The sequence below is a fragment of the Squalius cephalus genome, assembly GCF_949319135.1.
Source record: "Squalius cephalus genome assembly, chromosome: 10".
NCBI lineage: Eukaryota > Metazoa > Chordata > Actinopteri > Cypriniformes > Leuciscidae > Squalius > Squalius cephalus.
The window spans coordinates 83,789-106,500 of NC_137131.1; the positions used below are offsets into that span (position 1 = coordinate 83,789).

The 22,712-nt window shown below is 45.9% G+C and overlaps 1 protein-coding gene across 1 annotated transcript in view; it reads left to right on the forward strand.

Moving 5' to 3' along the window:
- LOC307165463 (histone deacetylase 4-like) overlaps positions 1–22,712 on the forward strand; it is a 60,298-nt gene that overhangs the window by 16,875 nt on the left and 20,711 nt on the right. The window contains exons 4-12 of the mRNA XM_079883081.1: positions 7,529–7,764; positions 12,747–12,897; positions 13,026–13,140; positions 13,506–13,618; positions 17,182–17,310; positions 17,396–17,490; positions 17,929–18,033; positions 18,573–18,759; positions 20,984–21,180. Coding sequence (XP_079739207.1) covers positions 7,529–7,764; positions 12,747–12,897; positions 13,026–13,140; positions 13,506–13,618; positions 17,182–17,310; positions 17,396–17,490; positions 17,929–18,033; positions 18,573–18,759; positions 20,984–21,180 — 1,328 coding nt within the window. The remainder of the gene's footprint in view (positions 1–7,528; positions 7,765–12,746; positions 12,898–13,025; positions 13,141–13,505; positions 13,619–17,181; positions 17,311–17,395; positions 17,491–17,928; positions 18,034–18,572; positions 18,760–20,983; positions 21,181–22,712) is intronic.

The window sequence follows — 22,712 nt, forward strand, 5'->3', positions numbered from 1 at the left end:
CGGTGACCAAACAAATGTGCTGTGCCTCTCAGTTTGTGATGTGTATGAAGCGTGGCGTGGGCTGGGGAACGAGCGTCGGGTTGTGTAGGACTCTGACTAATGCTGTTCGCCTCTGATGAATGAAGCACACGCCTCTTCTGTGTGTGTTAGTGTGGTGATTGTACTCAGTCACAACAGTACGTTTGTGCAATTTTCAGTGCAACTAAGGATGCCAAAAAAAGCAGTGACGGCTAAAGAAGTTTGTCTATGAAGGATTATGTGTATTTTCAGTCATCTTTAGTCAGATGCATTTAAATCGTGACTGTGCCCCAGATGCAATCAACTCTATCTGTGACTGTGAAGGTGTGAACAGAATGGCACATACAGACCTATGGCCAATAGAAACTGATGGGTGTGAATGACAAAGAAACAACATTGCTGTTTCCGTTGTATGTAGCTCTTTTGTCTTTATGTATAAAGTTCTGTAACTTTGGGTTTAGATTCTTTGAAGGCCGACATGCTAACATCGCTGCTGGAGAACTGTGCTACACTACTACCTTCAATAAATTATTTCCCCATAAGACCTCTGGTCAAGCTTACTTATTTTATGTATTAGAGAAATCTAATAGATTGCGTGCCACCCTAACGGCCACTCGGCCAAATACAGCAAAATCTAACAATTGTCTGAAAAGGTTTCACAATGCAACACAATCTGTAGAACATGTCTCTCTCTCTTTTCCTTGTCCTGCAGAAATGATCGTGTGTCTTTAAAAGTTGGTTTTAATGGCTCGTTAATGTTGCGACTCGCTCAACAGTTCAGATACTTGTTTAGATCCCTCATCTTCACAGATCTCCTGACACAAACCACATCGGGCATTTCACACAACATCCACTAGCTCTAACGAGCAGAGACCAGACTACCAGGAACACACACATCTAAACCACTGCGCTGCTGCTGCTTTGTGGGACTAAAATAGGCCAGGAATATGAAGCGGTGGAGCTCATAACTAGAAGAGAGACGGAGACGAGGCATCAGTGTTGAGCCATTAGGTTGATAAACATACTTTGAGCACATTTGATGATGCAAGGGATTGTTTCGCAACATGACCATCAAAGTCCTGGAAAGCCGAAAGGTCTAAATGTCCTAATGATGTCTGTTTGATCGTCAGGGCAGTCATCATTGCAGATCAGTTTTGTCCCATGAAGTACATGATTATGTAATTTGCAGATTAAGCTGCTGATCATTTGATCTCTGAGAATCTGTGAAATGGTCTTGAATTGGATGTGACGTCACTGTCCCGACTCAGAGCTGAAAGTGAGCCATGAGGTGATGAAGCATTGGCTGTTCAGTGCGTCTGAGGATCACTGTGTCAGCGCTGATGGCCGTCGGTCTGAGATGTGTTTTATCTCGTGTGAGTGGAGTTAGTGTGAGTGGAGTTAGTGTGAGTGGAGTGGAGTTAGTGGAGTTGAGTTAGTGTGAGTGGAGTGGAGTTAGTGTGAGTGAGTGGAGTGGAGTTAGTGTGAGTGGAGTTAGTGTGAGTGGAGTGGAGTGAGTGGAGTTGAGTTAGTGTGAGTGGAGTGGAGTTAGTGTGAGTGAGTGGAGTGGAGTTAGTGTGAGTGGAGTTAGTGTGAGTGGAGTTAGTGTGAGTGGAGTTAGTGTGAGTGGAGTGGAGTTAGTGTGAGTGGAGTGGAGTTAGTGTTAGTGGAGTTAGTGTGAGTGGAGTTAGTGTGAGTGGAGTGGAGTTAGTGTGAGTGGAGTGGAGTTAGTGTGAGTGGAGTTAGTGTGAGTGGTGTGGAGTTAGTGTGAGTGGAGTGGAGTTAGTGTGAGTGGAGTGGAGTTAGTGTGAGTGGAGTTAGTGTGAGTGGAGTGGAGTTAGTGTGAGTGAGTGGAGTGGAGTTAGTGTGAGTGGAGTTAGTGTGAGTGGAGTGGAGTTAGTGTGAGTGGAGTTAGTGTGAGTGGAGTGGAGTTAGTGTGAGTGGAGTTGAGTTAGTGTGAGTGGAGTGGAGTTAGTGTGAGTGGAGTTAGTGTGAGTGGAGTGGAGTTAGTGTGAGTGGAGTGGAGTTAGTGTGAGTGGAGTTAGTGTGAGTCGAGTTAGTGTGAGTGGAGTGGAGTTAGTGTGAGTGAGTGGAGTGGAGTTAGTGTGAGTGGAGTTAGTGTGAGTGGAGTGGAGTGAGTGGAGTTGAGTTAGTGTGAGTGGAGTGGAGTTAGTGTGAGTGGAGTTAGTGTGAGTGGAGTGGAGTTAGTGTGAGTGGAGTGGAGTTAGTGTGAGTGAAGTTAGTGTGAGTGGAGTTAAGTTAGTGTGAGTGGAGTTAGTGTGAGTGGAGTTAGTGTGAGTGGAGTTAGTGTGAGTGGAGTTAGTGTGAGTGGAGTGGAGTGAGTGGAGTGGAGTTAGTGTGAGTGGAGTTAGTGTGAGCGGAGTGGAGTGAGTGGAGTGGAGTTAGTGTGAGTGGAGTTAGTGTGAGTGGAGTGGAGTTAGTGTGAGCGGAGTGGAGTTAGTGTGAGTGGAGTTAAGTTAGTGTGAGTGGAGTTAGTGTGAGTGGAGGGGAGTTGAGTTAGTGTGAGTGGAGTTAGTGTGAGTGGAGTTAGTGTGAGTGGAGTGGAGTTAGTGTGAGTGGAGTGGAGTTAGTGTGAGTGGAGTGGAGTTAGAGTGGAGTGGAGTTAGTGTGAGTGGAGTGGAGTTAGTGTGAGTGGAGTTAGTATGAGTGGAGTTAGTGTGAGTGGAGTGGAGTTAGTGTGAGTGGAGTTAGTGTGAGTGGAGTGAAGTTAGTGTGAGTGGAGTGGAGTTAGTGTGAGTGGAGTGGAGTTAGTATGAGTGGAGTTAGTGTGAGTGGAGTGGAGTTAGTGTGAGTGGAGTGGAGTTAGTGTGAGTGGAGTGGTGTTAGTGTGAGTGGAGTTAGTGTGAGTGGAGTTAGTGTGAGTGGAGTGGAGTTAGTGTGAGTGGAGTGAAGTTAGTGTGAGTGGAGTTAGTGTGAGTGGAGTGAAGTTAGTGTGAGTGGAGTTAGTGTGAGTGGAGTGAAGTTAGTGTGAGTGGAGTTAGTGGAGTTAGTGTGAGTGGAGTTAGTGTGAGTGGAGTGGAGTTAGTGTGAGTGGAGTTAGTGTGAGTGGAGTGGAGTTAATGTGAGTGGAGTGGAGTGGAGTTAGTGTGAGTGGAGTGGAGTTAGTGTGAGTGGAGTGGAGTTAGTGTGAGTGGAGTGGAGTTAGTGTGAGTGGAGTGGAGTTAGTGTGAGTGGAGTGAATAAGAATAAGAAATTATTTAATAAGAAAATTATAGAATAAAATTATAGAATTATAGAATAAGAAAACCCCTGTTCAAATTTAACCCACCCGTTAAACTGTGGCTGAAAATCTTTAACAGCATCATCAAACCCATCCTCCTATACGGCTGTGAAATCTGGGGCCCCAAATTTAAACTAAATTACGATTCCTGGGACAAAACCCCTGTTGAAACTTTCCACCTTGAGTTCTGCAAGAACATCCTGGGAACTCACAGAAACGCTCCGAGTCTGGGTTGCCGGGCAGAATTAGGCAGATTCCCTCTCCTATCTGAGATCCAGAAGAGAGCCGCAAAGTTCTGGTTCCATCTATCAGACGCGCAGTCAGAGAGTTACCATCACTGCGCTCTCAGACACAGGGCAGGACACCCCGAGAGCGACCCCATGACACATTTAGTGGAAAAACACCAACTTAATCCAACAATTCAGTTCAGACACGCAAAAGTAAAAGAAATAGGGAACATAACCAAAGAAGAATACATACAAGATTGGCAGATAAAGGTCACACAAGTAAATAAATTAAAATACTTCCACAAAATAAAGTCTGATTATAAATTGGCCCCATACCTGACCGAGATCAGTAATTATGGTCAGAGAAAGCTCCTGACGAGGTATCGCATTAGTGACCACAGTCTGTGTGTGGAGACGGGCCGACACAAGCCGAGCTGGAGAGCCAGAGAGCTCAGACTGTGTTCACACTGCACTGATGGAGTCGTAGAGGACGAGCTACACTTCCTCACCCAGTGCAGCAAGTACAAACACATCAGAGACTCTTATTTCACACGAATAGCTCAGATTTTACCCCAGTTCCAACAAGCGAGCCTCACAGACAAACTGTCTTATATTCTGGGAGAGAAAGAAGAGTGTGTTCTCCTGGCAGCGCAGTACGTGTCTTCCTGCCATCATATGAGGGACAAGGGCTGAACCCTCTTCCCTTAAACTGCTCTCTGGACTTTTTTTTTTTTTTTTTTTTTTCATTGTGATATATTTATGCATAATATTGAAATGTATTTTTTATTTTTTATTATTATTATTATTGTTCACTTTTATGTATCAACATGTACGTATATGTTTGTATATGTCTATTGCTTTGGCAATATTGTGCTATTTTACACAGTCATGCCAATAAAGCTCATTTGAATTGAATTGAATTGAATTGAGTGGAGTGGAGTTAGTGTGAGTGGAGTTAGTGTGAGTGGAGTTAGTGTGAGTGGAGTGGAGTTAGTGTGAGTGGAGTTAGTGTGAGTAGAGTTAGTGTGAGTGAAGTGGAGTTAGTGTGAGTGGAGTGGAGTTAGTGTGAGTGGAGTGGAGTTAGTCTGAGTGGAGTGGAGTTAGTGTGAGTGGAGTGGAGTTAGTATGAGTGGAGTGGAGTTAGTGTGAGTGGAGTGGAGTTAGTGTGAGTGGAGTGGAGTGGTGTTAGTGTGAGTGGAGTTAGTGTGAGTGGAGTTAGTGTGAGTGGAGTGGAGTTAGTGTGAGTGGAGTGGAGTGAGTGGAGTGGAGTTAGTGTGAGTGGAGTGGAGTGGTGTTAGTGTGAGTGGAGTTAGTGTGAGTGGAGTGGAGTTAGTGTGAGTGGAGTTAGTGTGAGTGGAGTGGAGTTAGTGTGAGTGGAGTGGAGTTAGTGTGAGTGGAGTGGAGTTAGTGTGAGTGTGAGTGGAGTGGAGTTAGTGTGAGTGGAGTGGAGTTAGTGTGAGTGGAGTGGAGTTAGTGTGAGTGGAGTTAGTGTGAGTGGAGTTAGTGTGAGTGGAGTGGAGTTAGTGTGAGTGGAGTTAGTGTGAGTAGAGTTAGTGTGAGTGAAGTGGAGTTAGTGTGAGTGGAGTGGAGTTAGTGTGAGTGGAGTGGAGTTAGTCTGAGTGGAGTGGAGTTAGTGTGAGTGGAGTGGAGTTAGTATGAGTGGAGTGGAGTTAGTGTGAGTGGAGTGGAGTTAGTGTGAGTGGAGTGGAGTGGTGTTAGTGTGAGTGGAGTTAGTGTGAGTGGAGTGGAGTTAGTGTGAGTGGAGTTAGTGTGAGTGGAGTGGAGTTAGTGTGAGTGGAGTGGAGTGAGTGGAGTGGAGTTAGTGTGAGTGGAGTGGAGTTAGTATGAGTGGAGTTAGTGTGAGTGGAGTGAAGTTAGTGTGAGTGGAGTGGAGTTAGTGTGAGTGGAGTGGAGTTAGTGTGAGGAGTTAGTGTGAGTGGAGTTAGTGTGAGTGGAGTTAGTGTGAGTGGAGTGGAGTTAGTAGTTAGTGTGAGTGGAGTGGAGTTAGTATGAGTGGAGTTAGTGTGAGTGGAGTGAAGTTAGTGTGAGTGGAGTGGAGTTAGTGTGAGTGGAGTTAGTGTGAGTGGAGTGGAGTTAGTATGAGTGGAGTTAGTGTGAGTGGAGTGAAGTTAGTGTGAGTGGAGTGGAGTTAGTGTGAGTGGAGTGGAGTTAGTGTGAGTGGAGTTAGTGTGAGTGGAGTGGAGTTAGTGTGAGTGGAGTGGAGTTAGTGTGAGTGGAGTGGAGTTAGTGTGAGTGGAGTTAGTGTGAGTGGAGTTAGTGTGAGTGGAGTTGCTGTGGTCGGTCGGAGGCTTGATGTGATCGAAGTGTTTGAGAGCTCATCAAAGCTGTCTGGACTCTCTGCTCTTGGCAGCAGGTTTGTCTACCAGCTCCAAAACCCGTCAGTGAATTACTGAATGCAGGAATGCGCTTACGCAACTAGAACTCAACATGCTAGTATCAGTGTTTACTCACTCTCGTAAGGAGAGGTGTTTCATTAGCAGGGTTAGGGTTAGGGTTATGGTTAGGGTCAGGGTTATGGTTAGGGTCTTTTATCACAATGATGTCTGAAATGAGCTAAAGATTCTTAGTTTTATTTTTGTGCTCGTCTGTAAAATCTGTCTTTAGTCTCTGATTTCTGATGGTTGATAAGCAATAGCTAGTGGTTGTAATGTGTGTTCTGTGAATGTGGCATAAAAATCAAACTTACATTTCAGATTGCATGTCTGCTGGTTTAACATTTAAACACAAAAGTGGAGGGGGTTAGGGTTAAGCACACTGTCAAACACACTGTCTCTCTCTCTGTGTGTGTGTGTGTGTGTGTGCGTCAACCGTCTCCATATGAGAGCAGAGCGTGTCATGTTTGCTCTGGGACAGCCCTGTGATGTCATCAGACAGTCGAGCGCTGCAGATCAGTGTGTGAGTTAGAGAGAGAGAGAGAGAGAGAGAGATCAGTGTGTGAGTTAGAGAGAGAGAGAGAGAGAGAGAGAGAGGAGAGAGAGAGAGAGAGAGAGCGAGAGATCAGTGTGTGAGTTAGAGAGAGAGAGAGAGAGAGAGAGCCACACAGAGAGAGAGAGAGAGAGAGAGAGAGACAGAGAGAGAGAGAGAGACACAGAGAGAGAGAGAGAGACACAGAGAGAGACACAGAGAGAGAGAGAGAGAGACGGGCTGGTGCTGGTGAGCTTCATTCTGACAGGAGCCGCTGCTCTTTATTCTTCTCGTGTCATGATGTGTGTGTGTGTGTGTGTGTGTGTGTGTGCGTGTGTGTTTGTGTTTGTGTCTGTTTCATGTGGGTTTTGCTCTTTTAATTGCACTTCATATTTAAGATTTCAGCGCTGCTGATCTGTAGGGACGTTTAGGTCAGTGTTTCTCACCTGCCAGAAAGAGTTGCGAGGACTGGAGTTGAGAAACACTGGTTTAGAGGGACGCGTGACGATTGATTGTGTGTGTGTGTGTGTGTGTGTGTGACTAGTGTTCTGTCATGCTGCTTATCAACACTCACACCAGTGAACTTGACATCATCATGACAGACGGACACATGAACATGTCTCTCGTGTCGTTGTGTTGTTGGGGTTTAGTGTGTGTTAGTGTGTGTTTGATGGGGTTGTGTATTGTGGCTCTGATGTTGTATCCTCTACACTGCAGTTATTTGAACATGAAAGCAAAATCTTGAAGAGTGCCACACTGTTAATTTCCCAAGAGCCTCTGAGCTTGAAAAATACACGCGCTGTTACAGCTAGAGATCACTCTGTGTGTGTGTGTGTGTGTGTGTGTGTGTGTGTGTGTGTGTGTGTGTGTGTGTGTGTGTGTTCTGCAGGTCTAGGTTCGAGCTCCAGACGGAGTTTTCACTGATCGTGTCTCTCGTATCTTCCTGTGATCCTGTGATCCTGCGCTGGTCTCGGCACTGTGTGTGTGTGTGTGTGTGTGTGTGTGTGTGTGTGTGTGTGTGTTCTGCGGGTCGGGTACGAGCTCTAGCTCCCGCTGGTCGTGTGTGTCTCTCTGTGTTCCAGCGTTCGTCTCCTCACCGTGTTTGTCTTGTTCTCTGCAGTGGAGCTGAGTTCTGCTCTGCCGGTGCGGGTTCCTCCGGCTGCTATCCCGATGGACCTGCGCGTGGAACCGGAACCGGCGCTGGACTCGGGTCGTCGTGAGCAGCAGCTTCAGCAGGAGCTTCTGGGGCTCAAACACAAGCAGCAGGTCCAACGACAGCTCCTGATCGCAGAGTTCCAGCGGCAGCACGACCAGCTCTCTCGCCAACACGAGGCTCAGCTACAGGAGCACATGCAGGTCAGAGTGTGTGAGTGTGTGTGAGAGAGAGAGTGTGTATGTGTGTGTGTGTGTGTGTGTGTGAGTGAGCGTGTGTGAGTGAGTGTGAGTGAGTGTGTGAGTGAGAGTGTCAAGTCAAGTCATCTTCATTTATATAGCGCTTTTAACAATGTAGATTGTTCCAAAGCAGCTTTATAGAGATAAACGTATAATTTAAGGTAAGATTGTTTTGGCTTTATAGCGGTTCTTTAATAAAGTTATTTTCCAGCTAAAGTTAGTTTTGATTGATTTACTTCTGTCGCTACGATCATTTGTTATTAAATTAGGGGCCGCTAAGACGACACCATTCTCTCTACACAGACTTTAAACGCAAACCTGTGAGAAACGCTGATGGCGTTCACATGCGCATTAAGAACTGGTTCTATAGTTATGTGCGTTTGAATATATGTACGCATGTTTGGAATTCCCTACAAACCAAGCCTAAACAAAGTACTGGTCTTTCCGTATAAATTTTGATAGAATTTAATTTTATTTTGTCACTTTGGTGTAGATACGCGAAACGAATTTTCCCGACAACGCTTTATCTGTAGAGTGGTAAAGGGATCCTCCATAGGGAGAGACTAGTTGGCACTTTAGCACCCCGCTATGACATCAGGTCCAGGCGAAGGTTCTTCGTCAGATCTGGATACGGCCTGGATCCGACAGGCTGTGGGAAAACCTCGGGATAAACAAAAACACTAATATTAGCGTAGATGCCATTCTTCTTATGATGTAACGAGTACATCAGGATTTATGGGAAGTGTTCCCGGTTCCGGCTGACCTAATCTATGCAGCCTAACACTGAATTATAGAAGTCTATAATGTATTATGTGTATGCTAGGTAAAAGAGATGTGTTTTTAGTCTAGCTTTGAACTGACAGAGTGTGTCTGCTTCCCGGACAATGTTAGGAAGACTGTTCCAGAGTTTTGGTGCTAAATAGGAAAAGGATCGATTTTGATATTCTAGGTATTATCAACTGGCCGGAATTTTGAGATCGCAATAGACGTGACGGACTATAATGCATTAAGAGCTCGCTCAAGCACTGCGGAGCTAAACCCATTTAATGCTTTGTAAGTGATCAGCAATATTTAAAAATGTATATGATGTTTAATAGGGAGCCAGTGCAGTGTTGACAGAACCGGGCTAATATGGTCATACTTCCTGGTTCTGGTAAGAACTCGAGCTGCTGCGTTTTGAACCAGCTGTAGTTTGTTTATTAAGCGTGCAGGGCAACCACCCAGTAGAGCATTACAATAATCTAGCCTTGAGGTCATGAACGCATGAACTAATTGTTCCGCATTTGTCAATGAGAGCATATGGCGTAATTTAGATATATTTTTAAGATGGAAGAATGCGGTTTTACAGATACTAGACACGTGACTTTCAAATGAAAGATCAGCTACGAAGACTTGACAGAGCAGCCATCAAGTGTTAGACGGTATTCTAGGTTATTACGTGAGGAAGTTTTATGTCCAATAATTAGAATCTCTGTTTTTTTCAGAATTTAGTAGTAGGAAATTACTAGTCATCCAATTTTTTATATCACCTATGCATTCTGTTAATTTTGTGAATGGTCCTAGTACTGAGCCCTGTGGTACGCCATACTGAACTTGTGATCGATGAGACATCTCTTCATTTACTGCTACAAACTGATAACGTCAGATAAGTATGATTTAAACCATGCTAGTGCAATTCCACTAATGCCAACATAATTATCGAGTCTATTTAAAATAATATTGTGGTCAATAGTATCAAATGCAGCACTAAGATCGAGTAACACTAATAGAGAGATACAACACAACACCGTTTTAACAGAAAACTCTTAAGTTCTTTCTGCGCAAACTTCAAAAATGCAAACCAGTGAGAACGCCAATGGCGTGCACATGCGTATTACGAGTTCAGTCTATAGGGATGTGCGTTTGAATATATGTGCACAGGCGTGTAGTCCTTCCCTACAAACCAACCATCAACAAACTACTTGTCTGGCCTTAAAATTAATAATACAGAATTTTATCGCTTCCATGTAGCCACACGAACCGGAATTATCCCGACAACCCTTTATCTGTAGAGAGGTAAAGAGAGGGAGGGAGGCCTTCACAGGGGAGAGACTAGTTGACATTTCAGGACTGTGTTGTCGTCGCGTCCAGGCGTAGATCCTTCATCGGATCTGGATACAGCCTGGATCCAACTGCGGTAAACCTCGGGATAAACAGAGAAACCATTATTAGTGTAGACGCCATTCTTCTTATGATGTAACGAGTACATCAGGATTTATGGGAAGTGTTCCCGGTTCCGGCTGACCTAATCTATGCAGCCTAACATTGAATTATAAAAGTCTATAATGTATTATGTGAATGCTAGGTCAAAGAGATGTGTTTTTAGTCTAGCTTTGAACTGACAGAGTGTGTCTGCTTCCCGGACAGTGTTAAGAAGACTGTTCCAGAGTTTTGGTGCTAAATAGGAAAAGGATCTACCGCCAGCAGTCGATTTTGATATTCTAGGCATTATCAACTGGCCAGAATTTTGAGATCTCAATAGACGTGAAGGACTATAATTCGTTAAGAGCTCGCTCAAGCACTGCGGAGCTAAGACCGATTTAGTGCTTTGTAAGTAATCAGCAATATTTTAAAATGTATACGATGTTTAATAGGGAGCCAATGCAGTGTTGACAGAACCGGGCTAATATGGTCATACTTCCTGGTTCTGGTAAGAACTCGAGCTGCTGCGTTTTGGACCAGCTGTAGTTTGTTTATTAAGCGTGCAGGGCAACCACCCAGTAGAGCATTACAATAATCTAGCCTTGATGTCATGAACGCATGGACTAATTGTTCCGCATTTGTCAATGAGAGCATATGGCGTAATTTAGATATATTTTTAAGATGGAAGAATGCGGTTTTACAGATACTAGACACGTGACTTTCAAATGAAAGATTGGTATCAAAGAGCACACCCAGCTTCCTAACCGACGACGAAGACTTGACAGAGCAGCCATCAAGTGTTAGACAGTATTCTGGATCATTACGTGAGGAAGTTTTTTGTCCAATAATTAGAATCTCTGAGTGAGTGAGTGAGTGAGTGAGTGAGTGAAAAATCTCCGGCAGACGGCCGTACGCAAGTCGACTTACGCCGCAAGAGTAACGCTTGACCCGACACACAACGTAATGATGTACCGTTTGTTTGAACCGCGAGAAGCTCAAAGCTTACGCTACTCCTACATCTACGTCAGACATCGTCAAGCGTTACTCTTGCGGCGTAAGTCGACTTGTGTACGGCCGTCTGCCGGAAGATAGTTATTTTAGTCGATAAAGTTTTAAATATGGATATGATGGATCTTTTATGATGGAGAGATGCACTTTGATGGACTTCAAAACAGAAACAGCCATTCACTGCCATTATAAAGCTTGGAAGAGCGAAGACATTTTTTTATATAACTCCTATTGTATTCGTCTTAAAGGGTTAGTTCACCCAAAAAATGAAATTTCTGTCAGTAATTACTCTCCCTCATGTTGTTCCAACCCCGTAAGAGTTTTGGTCATCTTCGGAACACAAATTAAGATATTTTTGATTAAATCTGAGAGCTGTCTCACTCCTCCATAGACTTCTATGTTATTGAAACTTGCCGGCTCAGAAAAGTTAGTAAAGACAATGTTTAAAGTAGTCAGAGTGACTACAGTGGCTCAACCTTAAGTTTATCAAGCGACGAGAATACATTTTCTGCGCAAAACAAACAAAAATAACGACTTTATTCAACTATTCATTTTCTTCTGTGTGGTCCTCTGAGTGAGTTTACCTAGTGTAACAGCGCAGCGCTTCTGGGTTGTACGTCAGAACGGAGGCTCACTATGTGATACATGTGATGCGTGTGATGCTAGCAAATAGTGAGCCTACGTTCTGACGTACAACCCAGAAGCGCTGCGCTGTTACACTACGTGAACAGCTCTCAGATTTAATCAAAAATATCTTAATTTGTGTTCCAAAGCTGAACAAAAGTCTTAAGAGGGTGAGTAATTACTGACAGAAATTTCATTTTTGGGTGAACTAACCCTTTTAAGAAGAATGTCATAAACACCTAGGATGACTTTAGAGTGAGTAAATCATGGGCTAATTTTCATTTTTGGATGAACTATCCCTTTAAAGCTCAGAAGTGTGTGAATGTCTGTTGAGTTCATTGAAGATCAGCACTGATCCTCCAGATAGGATAGGACATTTTCTCAGAAGTCACTGGCGTTGAGAGTGTGATGAAGATATATAGTCATATGATATAGATGCCCGTTTCTACAGGTTTGTTGCACAGGTGACGGAGTTTGTCCACAAAACACCCTTGAAGAAAAGGAAATGTGGCCAATGTCCAGTTAAATGAACTTAATCTTGTGCTGAACGCTGTAGACGCACAGATTCTGCTGACTCGATAAGTTGGGAAGCGGGTATTATTATGATTATCAGCTTGTGACAGATCTTAATTTATGTAAAGTCTGATGTTTTAATATAATTAGAATCTGCTGTAGAGTTATCAAAAAGTACCGACTTTGGTACCAAGTTGGTACTGAAATGTTATTGTGCCGCTTTGAGCGCTGTTGAGCGGGATCATAAACGCCTCTGATTGGCCGTTGTGCTCACGCGCTCATCGGATATGTCTGTGATTGGCTACAATGATCAGTGCTTCAAAAACATAAAATATACATCAGTGACGCTCTTCAGCGAGCGCTTACACAGACACACACGGGAGCGTTAGAGAGCAGGACCGGTCCGATTGTGCTTTCAAACGCTCCTGCTCCCGTTTTTTAAAACACTTTCAAACCCTAACGTGCGTTGATCACTGTAGCCAACCATTGTGTGTGACTCTAGCACAGTCATTGAGTCAGTACCACAGGGTTAGTCTGGAGTAATGCTGGAGATGATTCACTGTTTGCTGGCTTTGATCCGGACTCCTGCCAGACGTTGTCCTGTGTGTGTGTGTCCTCAGCATCAGCAGGATCTTCTGGCCCTGAAGCATCAGCAGGAGCTGCTGGAGCACCAGAGGAAGATGGAGCACCACCGGCTGGAGCAGGAGCTGGAGAAGCATCAGCGCGAGCAGAAGCTGCAGCTCCTGAAGAACAAGGAGCGCGGGCAGGAGAGTGAGTTCACCCCGCACACGCTCCGTTCACACTGGAGGACCTCTGATTAACACAAGCCAGTAACAGACATCACTTACACTGAAGCGAACACTGATCAGGCTTTCGTAACCTGTGTTTGCTGTGGACAGGTGCGGTGGCCAGCACTGAGGTGAAGATGCGTCTGCAGGAGTTTGTTCTGAATAAAAAGAAAGCGCTTGCTCAGCGGAGTCTCAACCACTGCATCTCCAGCAACACACACTACTGGTATGGCTGAGACACACACACACACACACAACTTCTGATCGGAGAGCGTCTGGTGTAGTTATTGATGCTCACGCTGTTAGTTATTCAGGCTCAAACAGATCAAAACACATCAATCAGAGGCAAAGCGTTAGCCAGGCCTGACAGACGAGCGCTGATAACTAGATCAGATCCACACACACTTTCACCAGCAGAGGTTAGTCCTGTGATGCCGGCGTCAGCGAACCTGTCCGGATCCTGTTCACTCACTGTGTATATTCACAGTGATTCAGGCTGCTGATCTTTACTAGCTGAAGAAACTGTGACCTGTATCAGTTCATCATGTTCATGTTTCCTCTGTCTGTGTGTGTGTGTGTGTGTGTGTTCAGGAAAACTCAGCACAGTTCTTTAGATCAGAGCTCTCCTCCTCAAACCTCCAGTTCCTTCAGTCATCCTGCCATGAGCGTCTACGACTCCAAAGACTTTCCACTGCGCAAAACAGGTACTTCATGCAGTAACACACTCATTCCTCAGTGTGTGAAGCGGATGCAGGAGACGCCTGGGCTCAGAGATCACAGGTTTATCACCTCATGTTATTGTGTGAGACAGAAGTAAGGGCTGTTTGAGTGAGAATCTTGTCTTGAGTGACTCTTGACATGAACGGATCCGAAACCTTTAGAGGAAACATCACCTCTGATGTAAAAATGTAAAAACAAACAAAACAAAAAAAAAATGTGTTTACTGAAATCATTTCCCTCTTGATGTGTGATGTTGAATGTGCTGTTATTTCCTTATTTCAGATGTTTGTTCTGTGATGCTCTTACAGTTTCTCTCTCTAGTATTACTAGCTTGTCCTAGTCCCTAGTCCAGTCTGAGTGGCTGACAGATCCTGGTTTAGAATGAAACATGTAGTGTGTTCAGCTAAAGCGAGGTGTGTGTGTGTGTGTAAGCAGTTGTGTTGTGTGTAAGCAGTTGTGTTGTGTGCAGTGAGGTGTGTGTGTGTAAGCAGTTGTGTTGTGTGCAGCGTTGTGTTGTGTGCAGCGAGGTGTGTGTGTAAGCAGTTGTGTTGTGTGCAGCGAGGTGTGTGTTGTGTGTAAGCAGTTGTGTTGTGTGCAGTGAGGTGTGTGTGTGTAAGCAGTTGTGTTGTGTGCAGCGAGGTGTGTGTGTAAGCAGTTGTGTTGTGTGCAGCGAGGTGTGTGTGTAAGCAATTGTGTTGTGTGCAGCGAGGTGTGTGTGTGTGTAAGCAGTTGTGTTGTGTGCAGCGAGGTGTGTGTGTGTGTAAGCAGTTGTGTTGTGTGCAGCGAGGTGTGTGTGTAAGCAGTTGTGTTGTGTGCAGCGAGGTGTGTGTGTAAGCAATTGTGTTGTGTGCAGCGGGGTGTGTGTGTGTGTGTAAGCAGTTGTGTTGTGTGCAGATAGGTGTGTGTGTAAGCAGTTGTGTTGTGTGCAGATAGGTGTGTGTGTAAGCAGTTGTGTTGTGTGCAGCGAGGTGTGTGTGTGTGTGTAAGCAGTTGTGTTGTGTGCAGCGAGGTGTGTGTGTGTAAGCAGTTGTGTTATGTGCAGATAGGTGTGTGTGTGTGTGTAAGCAGTTGTGTTGTGTGCAGATAGGTGTGTGTGTAAGCAGTTGTGTTGTGTGCAGCGAGGTGTGTGTGTGTGTGTGTGTAAGCAGTTGTGTTGTGTGCAGCGAGGTGTGTGTGTAAGCAGTTGTGTTGTGTGCAGATAGGTGTGTGTGTGTGTAAGCAGTTGTGTTGTGTGCAGATAGGTGTGTGTATAAGCAGTTGTGTTGTGTTCAGTGAGGTGTGTGTGTGTAAGCAGTTGTGTTGTGTGCAGCGAGGTGTGTGCGTGTGTGTAAGCAGTTGTGTTGTGTGCAGCGAGGTGTGTGTGTAAGCAGTTGTGTTGTGTGCAGCGAGGTGTGTGTGCAAGCAGTTGTGTTGTGTGCAGATAGGTGTGTGTGTGCAAGCAGTTGTGTTGTGTGCAGATAGGTGTGTGTGTGTAAGCAGTTGTGTTATGTGCAGATAGGTGTGTGTGTGTGTGTAAGCAGTTGTGTTGTGTGCAGATAGGTGTGTGTGTGTGTGTAAGCAGTTGTGTTGTGTGCAGCGAGGTGTGTGTGTAAGCAGTTGTGTTGTGTGCAGCGAGGTGTGTGTGCAAGCAGTTGTGTTGTGTGCAGATAGGTGTGTGTGTGTAAGCAGTTGTGTTATGTGCAGATAGGTGTGTGTGTGTAAGCAGTTGTGTTATGTGCAGATAGGTGTGTGTGTGTGTGTGTGTGTAAGCAGTTGTGTTGTGTGCAGATAGGTGTGTGTGTGTAAGCAGTTGTGTTATGTGCAGATAGGTGTGTGTGTGTGTGTGTAAGCAGTTGTGTTGTGTGCAGATAGGTGTGTGTGTGTGTAAGCAGTTGTGTTGTGTGCAGCGAGGTGTGTGTGTGTAAGCAGTTGTGTTGTGTGCAGCGAGGTGTGTGTGTAGCGAGGTGTGTGTGTGTGTAAGCAGTTGTGTTGTGTGCAGCGAGGTGTGTGTGTGTAAGCAGTTGTGTTGTGTGCAGCGAGGTGTGTGTGTGTAAGCAGTTGTGTTGTGTGCAGCGAGGTGTGTGTGTAAGCAGTTGTGTTGTGTGCAGCGAGGTGTGTGTGTAAGCAGTTGTGTTGTGTGCAGATAGGTGTGTGTGTGTAAGCAGTTGTGTTGTGTGCAGCGAGGTGTGTGTGTAAGCAGTTGTGTTGTGTGCAGATAGGTGTGTGTGTATAAGCAGTTGTGTTGTGTGCAGCGAGGTGTGTGTGTAAGCAGTTGTGTTGTGTGCAGCGAGGTGTGTGTGTGTAAGCAGTTGTGTTGTGTGCAGCGAGGTGTGTGTGTAAGCAGTTGTGTTGTGTGCAGCGAGGTGTGTGTGTAAGCAGTTGTGTTGTGTGCAGCGAGGTGTGTGTGTGTAAGCAGTTGTGTTGTGTGCAGCGAGGTGTGTGTGTAAGCAGTTGTGTTGTGTGCAGCGAGGTGTGTGTGTAAGCAGTTGTGTTGTGTGCAGCGAGGTGTGTGTGTGTAAGCAGTTGTGTTGTGTGCAGCGAGGTGTGTGTGTAAGCAGTTGTGTTGTGTGCAGCGAGGTGTGTGTGTAAGCAGTTGTGTTGTGTGCAGATAGGTGTGTGTGTAAGCAGTTGTGTTGTGTGCAGCGAGGTGTGTGTGTAAGCAGTTGTGTTGTGTGCAGCGAGGTGTGTGTGTGTAAGCAGTTGTGTTATGTGCAGATAGGTGTGTGTGTGTAAGCAGTTGTGTTATGTGCAGATAGGTGTGTGTGTGTGTGTGTGTGTAAGCAGTTGTGTTGTGTGCAGATAGGTGTGTGTGTGTAAGCAGTTGTGTTATGTGCAGATAGGTGTGTGTGTGTGTGTGTAAGCAGTTGTGTTGTGTGCAGATAGGTGTGTGTGTGTGTAAGCAGTTGTGTTGTGTGCAGCGAGGTGTGTGTGTGTAAGCAGTTGTGTTGTGTGCAGCGAGGTGTGTGTGTGTGTAAGCAGTTGTGTTGTGTGCAGCGAGGTGTGTGTGTGTAAGCAGTTGTGTTGTGTGCAGCGAGGTGTGTGTGTAAGCAGTTGTGTTGTGTGCAGCGAGGTGTGTGTGTAAGCAGTTGTGTTGTGTGCAGATAGGTGTGTGTGTGTAAGCAGTTGTGTTGTGTGCAGCGAGGTGTGTGTGTAAGCAGTTGTGTTGTGTGCAGATAGGTGTGTGTGTATAAGCAGTTGTGTTGTGTGCAGCGAGGTGTGTGTGTAAGCAGTTGTGTTGTGTGCAGCGAGGTGTGTGTGTGTAAGCAGTTGTGTTGTGTGCAGCGAGGTGTGTGTGTAAGCAGTTGTGTTGTGTGCAGCGAGGTGTGTGTGTAAGCAGTTGTGTTGTGTGCAGCGAGGTGTGTGTGTGTAAGCAGTTGTGTTGTGTGCAGCGAGGTGTGTGTGTAAGCAGTTGTGTTGTGTGCAGCGAGGTGTGTGTGTAAGCAGTTGTGTTGTGTGCAGCGAGGTGTGTGTGTGTAAGCAGTTGTGTTGTGTGCAGCGAGGTGTGTGTGTGTAAGCAGTTGTGTTGTGTGCAGCGAGGTGTGTGTGTAAGCAGTTGTGTTGTCTTTAGCGTCGGAGCCGAACCTGAAGCTGCGCTCTCGTCTGAAGCAGAAAGTGTGTGAGCGCAGGAGTAGTCCGTTACTGCGACGCAGAGACAGTCCCGTCGGCTCGCTGAAGAAGCGCTCTCTGGAGACCACAGGTGAAGTGTGAGATGAGCTCATGATCACACACACACACACACACACACACACACTAACTCTCTCTCTTCTTCTCTGGGTCTGTAGATTCGGCATGTAGCAGCGCTCCTGCTTCAGGACCCAGTTCCCCAAACAACAGCTCACACACTAACCTGAGCGAGAACGGCACCAGCGCGACCGAGGTGGTGTGTGTGTGTGTGTGTGTGTGTGTGTGTGTGTGTGTGTGTGTGTGTGTGTGTGTGTGTGTGTGTGTGTGTGTGTGTGTGTGTGTGTGTGTGTGTGTGTGTGTGTGTGTGTGTGTGTGTGTGTGTGTCAGATCACAAAAATCTCTCTGAATGCTGATCATCTATATCCGAAGAGTTAAATGAGGGAGACATATAAAATGTCACAAAAGTGCTGTGCTCCTCAGGATCAGACTAAAAACACTGAGAACACAGACACTCATGGTTATTACACACTAAAAATCCTCTTTTCTCTACATTTCACACTCTAGCTTGTTTCCTAGTCTGTCCTCCTGATAAAGCTGGTGTTGTGCTCGATGATACTGCTGGCTCTATGACAGTGCTTGAGTTCCTCTATAAGTCACTTTGGAATAAATGCATGAATGTGATGTTCTCCAGTCGTCTCTCAGGCCGGCTGCTCGTGATTCGATCAGTCAGCTGTCGCTCTACACGTCTCCCTCGTTACCCAACATCACCCTGGGTCTGCCTGCCAGCGCCAACAACGTGAGTATTCAAAAAATCCTCTATTATCCATTCATTTTGACTTGTTTTCTACTAGTGATCTGCTTCCTTACTAACATCCTTATGAGATACATTTACTTGACATAAAAACAGAATTTTCACAGAATATTTCTAGAAAGAATTAGCAAAAAGTTTTCTCTTGCTCTAAGCATAAATCTTACCATGTTTGTGCTTTTAGAAAAGTTTCATTACAGTGGTTTAGAAAAATGCACTTAATTCAGGATAGATGCTCTGAAGTCGTCCGTTTTGCTTCTCAAGTGGATTTGTTTTTAAAAGATGGTTAGATATTTTTACTGGAACATGAACATACTAATTAGAGTCTTAAACTGAAGTTCGAACATTAGTAAAGGAATATTCCCAATGCGGTTCTGATCTGATTTGTGTGAGAAACGGTCACAATCGATCTGAGACGTGTGTGTGTTTGAGATCTGGGCTGTTCTGTTCGGCGCTCGTCTTCCTTTTGCTTCATTATGTGATGCTTAGGAAAAGATTGAGTTTTATTTTGTCATTTCTTCAAAAAGGTGACGTCTACCCAGCCAGACAGTGAACGCTTGTCCGTGACTGGATTACCCATAAGCTCTCCGTTCCTGGGCGCCTCTCACCTTCCCTCATTCCTGGGCAATTCAGACACTGCAAACTCCCACAATGCACTGCTGCAGCACATGGTCCTCCTGGAGCAATCGGCCCCACCGAGTCCTTTAGCTGCAAGTGAGTAGAGCTCTTTGAGTTTGAGATTTGGGTTAGTAAAGCTGATGCAGTCCGTTATGAACCATATCTGTGGCTCTGATGGCGGAGTGTTTCCCAGGCCTCTGCGAGAGCGTTACGTAAGCCGAGAGGTGTGTGTGAACAGGCCGTAACCATGTCCGAGTCAAGGGTCCCTCCGGTTAATTAGATCAGTGCTCCGGCTCACAGCAGGAGGTCAGAGAGGAACACGGTGTGCCAGCGACGGGTCTGTCCTCATGCCAGCGCCGCGTGCCCAGAAGAACACGCCTCTAATAACCCATGAATGGGAGCAGGAACTGAACAATGAGCCTCTCAGAGCTGCCAGCTCCGACACGCATGAAGAGCTGTGACGTCTGCGCAGAATCCTCAATGAATTAACAGATTTTACAGAGTGTTTCAATGTCAAGTGGTTTAGCATACTTGCGGTTTGAAGCGATAGTCCAGCTGATGTGAGTGTGTGCGCGTTCACGAAGAGTGTGTGTGCGTGTATTCACGAGGAGTGTATTCTGTGCAGGTATGTCAGTGTCGCCTTCGTGAGTGTGCATGTTCACGAGGAGTGTGTTCTGCGCAGGTACAGTTGCAATCAAAATTATTCAACCCCCATTGCAAATCAGGTTAATTGGCAAAATTTACAGACTTTCAGCTGTTTGCAATGAACAAATCAACCAAAAGTAATTGAAATAGCTCAACATAACAAATGTTTCACGCGGTTTCACGCGGAAATGTTTCAACTGAAAATGCAACTTTTAATGACTTCCACAGTCTCAAAATTATTCAACCCCTTCATGGCAAGCATCTTTAGTACTTGGTAGATCAGCTTTTTGCTGTTCTGACCTTCTGCAAACGAGATGTATAACCAGACACCAGCTTCTGGAAGCGTTTCTGAGGGATCTGAGCCTGTTCCTCATGAGCAATGGCCTCCAGTTCAGTAATATTTTTGGGTTTGCGTGCTCCAACACCCTTCTTCAAATCCCACCAGAGATTTTCCATGGGGTTTAAGTTATGTGAATGTCATGGCCACTGTAGAATCATCCAGGACTTCTTCTGAAACCAAGCCTTGCTGGAATTTGAGGTATGCTTGGGATAATTTTACTGTTGGAAGGTCCAAGCTCCAGCTTCCTCACTGACGGCATGACGTTTTCTGCTAGGATTTCCTGATACTTCAGTGAATCCATCTTGTCTTCCACACGCTGCAGGTTTCCAGTGCCAAAGGATATAAATCAGTGGCAGAGCATCACAGATCCACCATGCTGAACTGTAGACAGTGTTCTTTACAGCATATGCTTCATTCTTCTTTCTCCAGACACACTTCTGATTCATAATGCCAAAAAGTTTCAATTTTGTTTCATCGCTCCACAGAACAGAATCCCAAAACTTCTGTGGCTTATTTATATGATTTTGTGCAAATTGGAGCCAACAGTAGTGGTAGTAGTGGTGTAGTCTTGGAGTTCTGGCATGTGTTTAGTACAAGCCTTACTGTGCTGAAACCTCAGTGCCTGTTGCCATCAGGTCTTGTTGTAGGTCTTTTGCAGTCACTCAAGGGTTTTTCTGAACCTGCCTTCTCAGAAAACTGGTTACAGTCATTGATATCTTCCTTTTTCTGCCCCGTCCAGGTAGAGTAACCACTGTTCCTTTAACTTTGAACTCGCAACGCAAACTATACTTCCAACGGTGTCTCTAGGAACATTTAGTGCCTTCGCTATCTTTTTGTATTCTGTTCCTTGTTTGTGAAGGGTGATGATATCTTCTCTTAACTTTTTGGACCATTATTTTGACTTGCAGTCAAACGTGACACTCAACAATCCTAGCCAGTTCAGATATTTCGTCTGTTCTAGCTCAAGCAAACTTGGTGCAACTAATGAAGCCCTTGATAAGTTGCATCAGGTGTGCTTGAGATAACACCTTTTTTGCAGATTTGTTCTGTTGTGAGGGATTCTATTCAGGGGGTTGAATAATTTTGAAACTGTAGAAGTTATTAAAAGTTGCATTTTCAGTTAAATTTGGGGAAACCATTTGAAACATTTGTAGTGTTGAGCTATTTCAATTACTTTAGTATGATCATTGCAAACAGCTGGAAGTCTGTAAATTTTGCCAATAAACCTGATTTGAAATGGGGGTTGAATGATTTCGATTGCAACTGTATGTCCGCGTCACCGTCGTGAGTGTGTGCGCGTGTGTTCACGAGGAGTGTGTGTGCTTGTCTGCACAGGTATGTCCTCTTCTCCTCTCCAGAAGCTGAGGCAGCACCGTCCTCTGGGCCGCACGCAGTCGGCTCCTCTTCCTCAGAGCGGTCAGCCTCCTCTTCCTCAGAGCGGTCAGGCTCTCCAGCAGCTCGTCGTCCAGCAGCAGCACCAGCAGTTCCTGGAGAAACACAAGCAGCACTTCCAGCAGATGCACATCAACAAGGTCAGAGACTCTTCACCCTCTTCCTACATCACAGATTTAATGGCTGTAATTGTTTCAGTAGTAATTTACTAAGTTGATGGGAATCTATCGCATCCAAAGCTTTACTCCACTGCATCCCACGCTTTACACCACTGCATCCCTCGCTTTACACCACTGCATCCCACGCTTTACTCCACTGCATCCCACGCTTTAACACCACTGCATCCCACGCTTTACACCACTGCATCCCTCGCTTTACTCCACTGCATCCCTCGCTTTACACCACTGCATCCCACGCTTTACTCCACTGCATCCCACGCTTTAACACCACTGCATCCCACGCTTTACACCACTGCATCCCACGCTTTAACACCACTGCATCCCACGCTTTACACCACTGCATCCCACGCTTTACACCACTGCATCCCACGCTTTACTCCACTGCATCCCTCGCTTTACACCACTGCATCCCACGCTTTACTCCACTGCATCCCACGCTTTACTCCACTGCATCCCACGCTTTAACACCACTGCATCCCACGCTTTACACCACTGCATCCCACGCTTTACACCACTGCATCCCACGCTTTACTCCACTGCATCCCTCGCTTTACACCACTGCATCCCACGCTTTACTCCACTGCATCCCTCGCTTTACACCACTGCATCCCACGCTTTACACCACTGCATCCCACGCTTTACTCCACTGCATCCCACGCTTTAACACCACTGCATCCCACGCTTTACACCACTGCATCCCACGCTTTAACACCACTGCACCCCACGCTTTACACCACTGCACCCCTCGTTTTACTCCACTGCATCCCACGCTTTACACCACTGCATCCCTCGCTTTACACCACTGCATCCCACGCTTTAACACCACTGCATCCCACGCTTTAACACCACTGCATCCCACGCTTTAACACCACTGCATCCCTCGCTTTACACCACTGCATCCCACGCTTTACACCACTGCATCCCATGCTTTACACCACTGCATCCCACGCTTTACTCCACGCTTTACACCACTGCATCCCACGCTTTACACCACTGCATCCCACTCTTTACACCACTGCATCCCACGCTTTACACCACTGCATCCCACGCTTTACACCACTGCATCTCACGCTTTACACCACTGCACCCCACGCTTTACTCCACTGCATCCCACGCTTTACTCCACTGCATCCCACGCTTTACACCACTGCATCCCACGCTTTACTCCACTGCATCCCACGCTTTACACCACTGCATCCCACGCTTTACACCACTGCATCCCACGCTTTACTCCACTGCATCCCACGCTTTACACCACTGCATCCCACGCTTTACACCACTGCACCCCACGCTTTACTCCACTGCATCCCACGCTTTACACCACTGCATCCCACGCTTTACTCCACTGCACCCCACGCTTTACACCACTGCATCTCACACTTTACTCCACTGCACCCCACGCTTTACACCACTGCATCCCACACTTTACTCCACTGCACCCCATGCTTTACTCCACGCTTTACGCCACTGCACCCCATGCTTTACTCGACTGC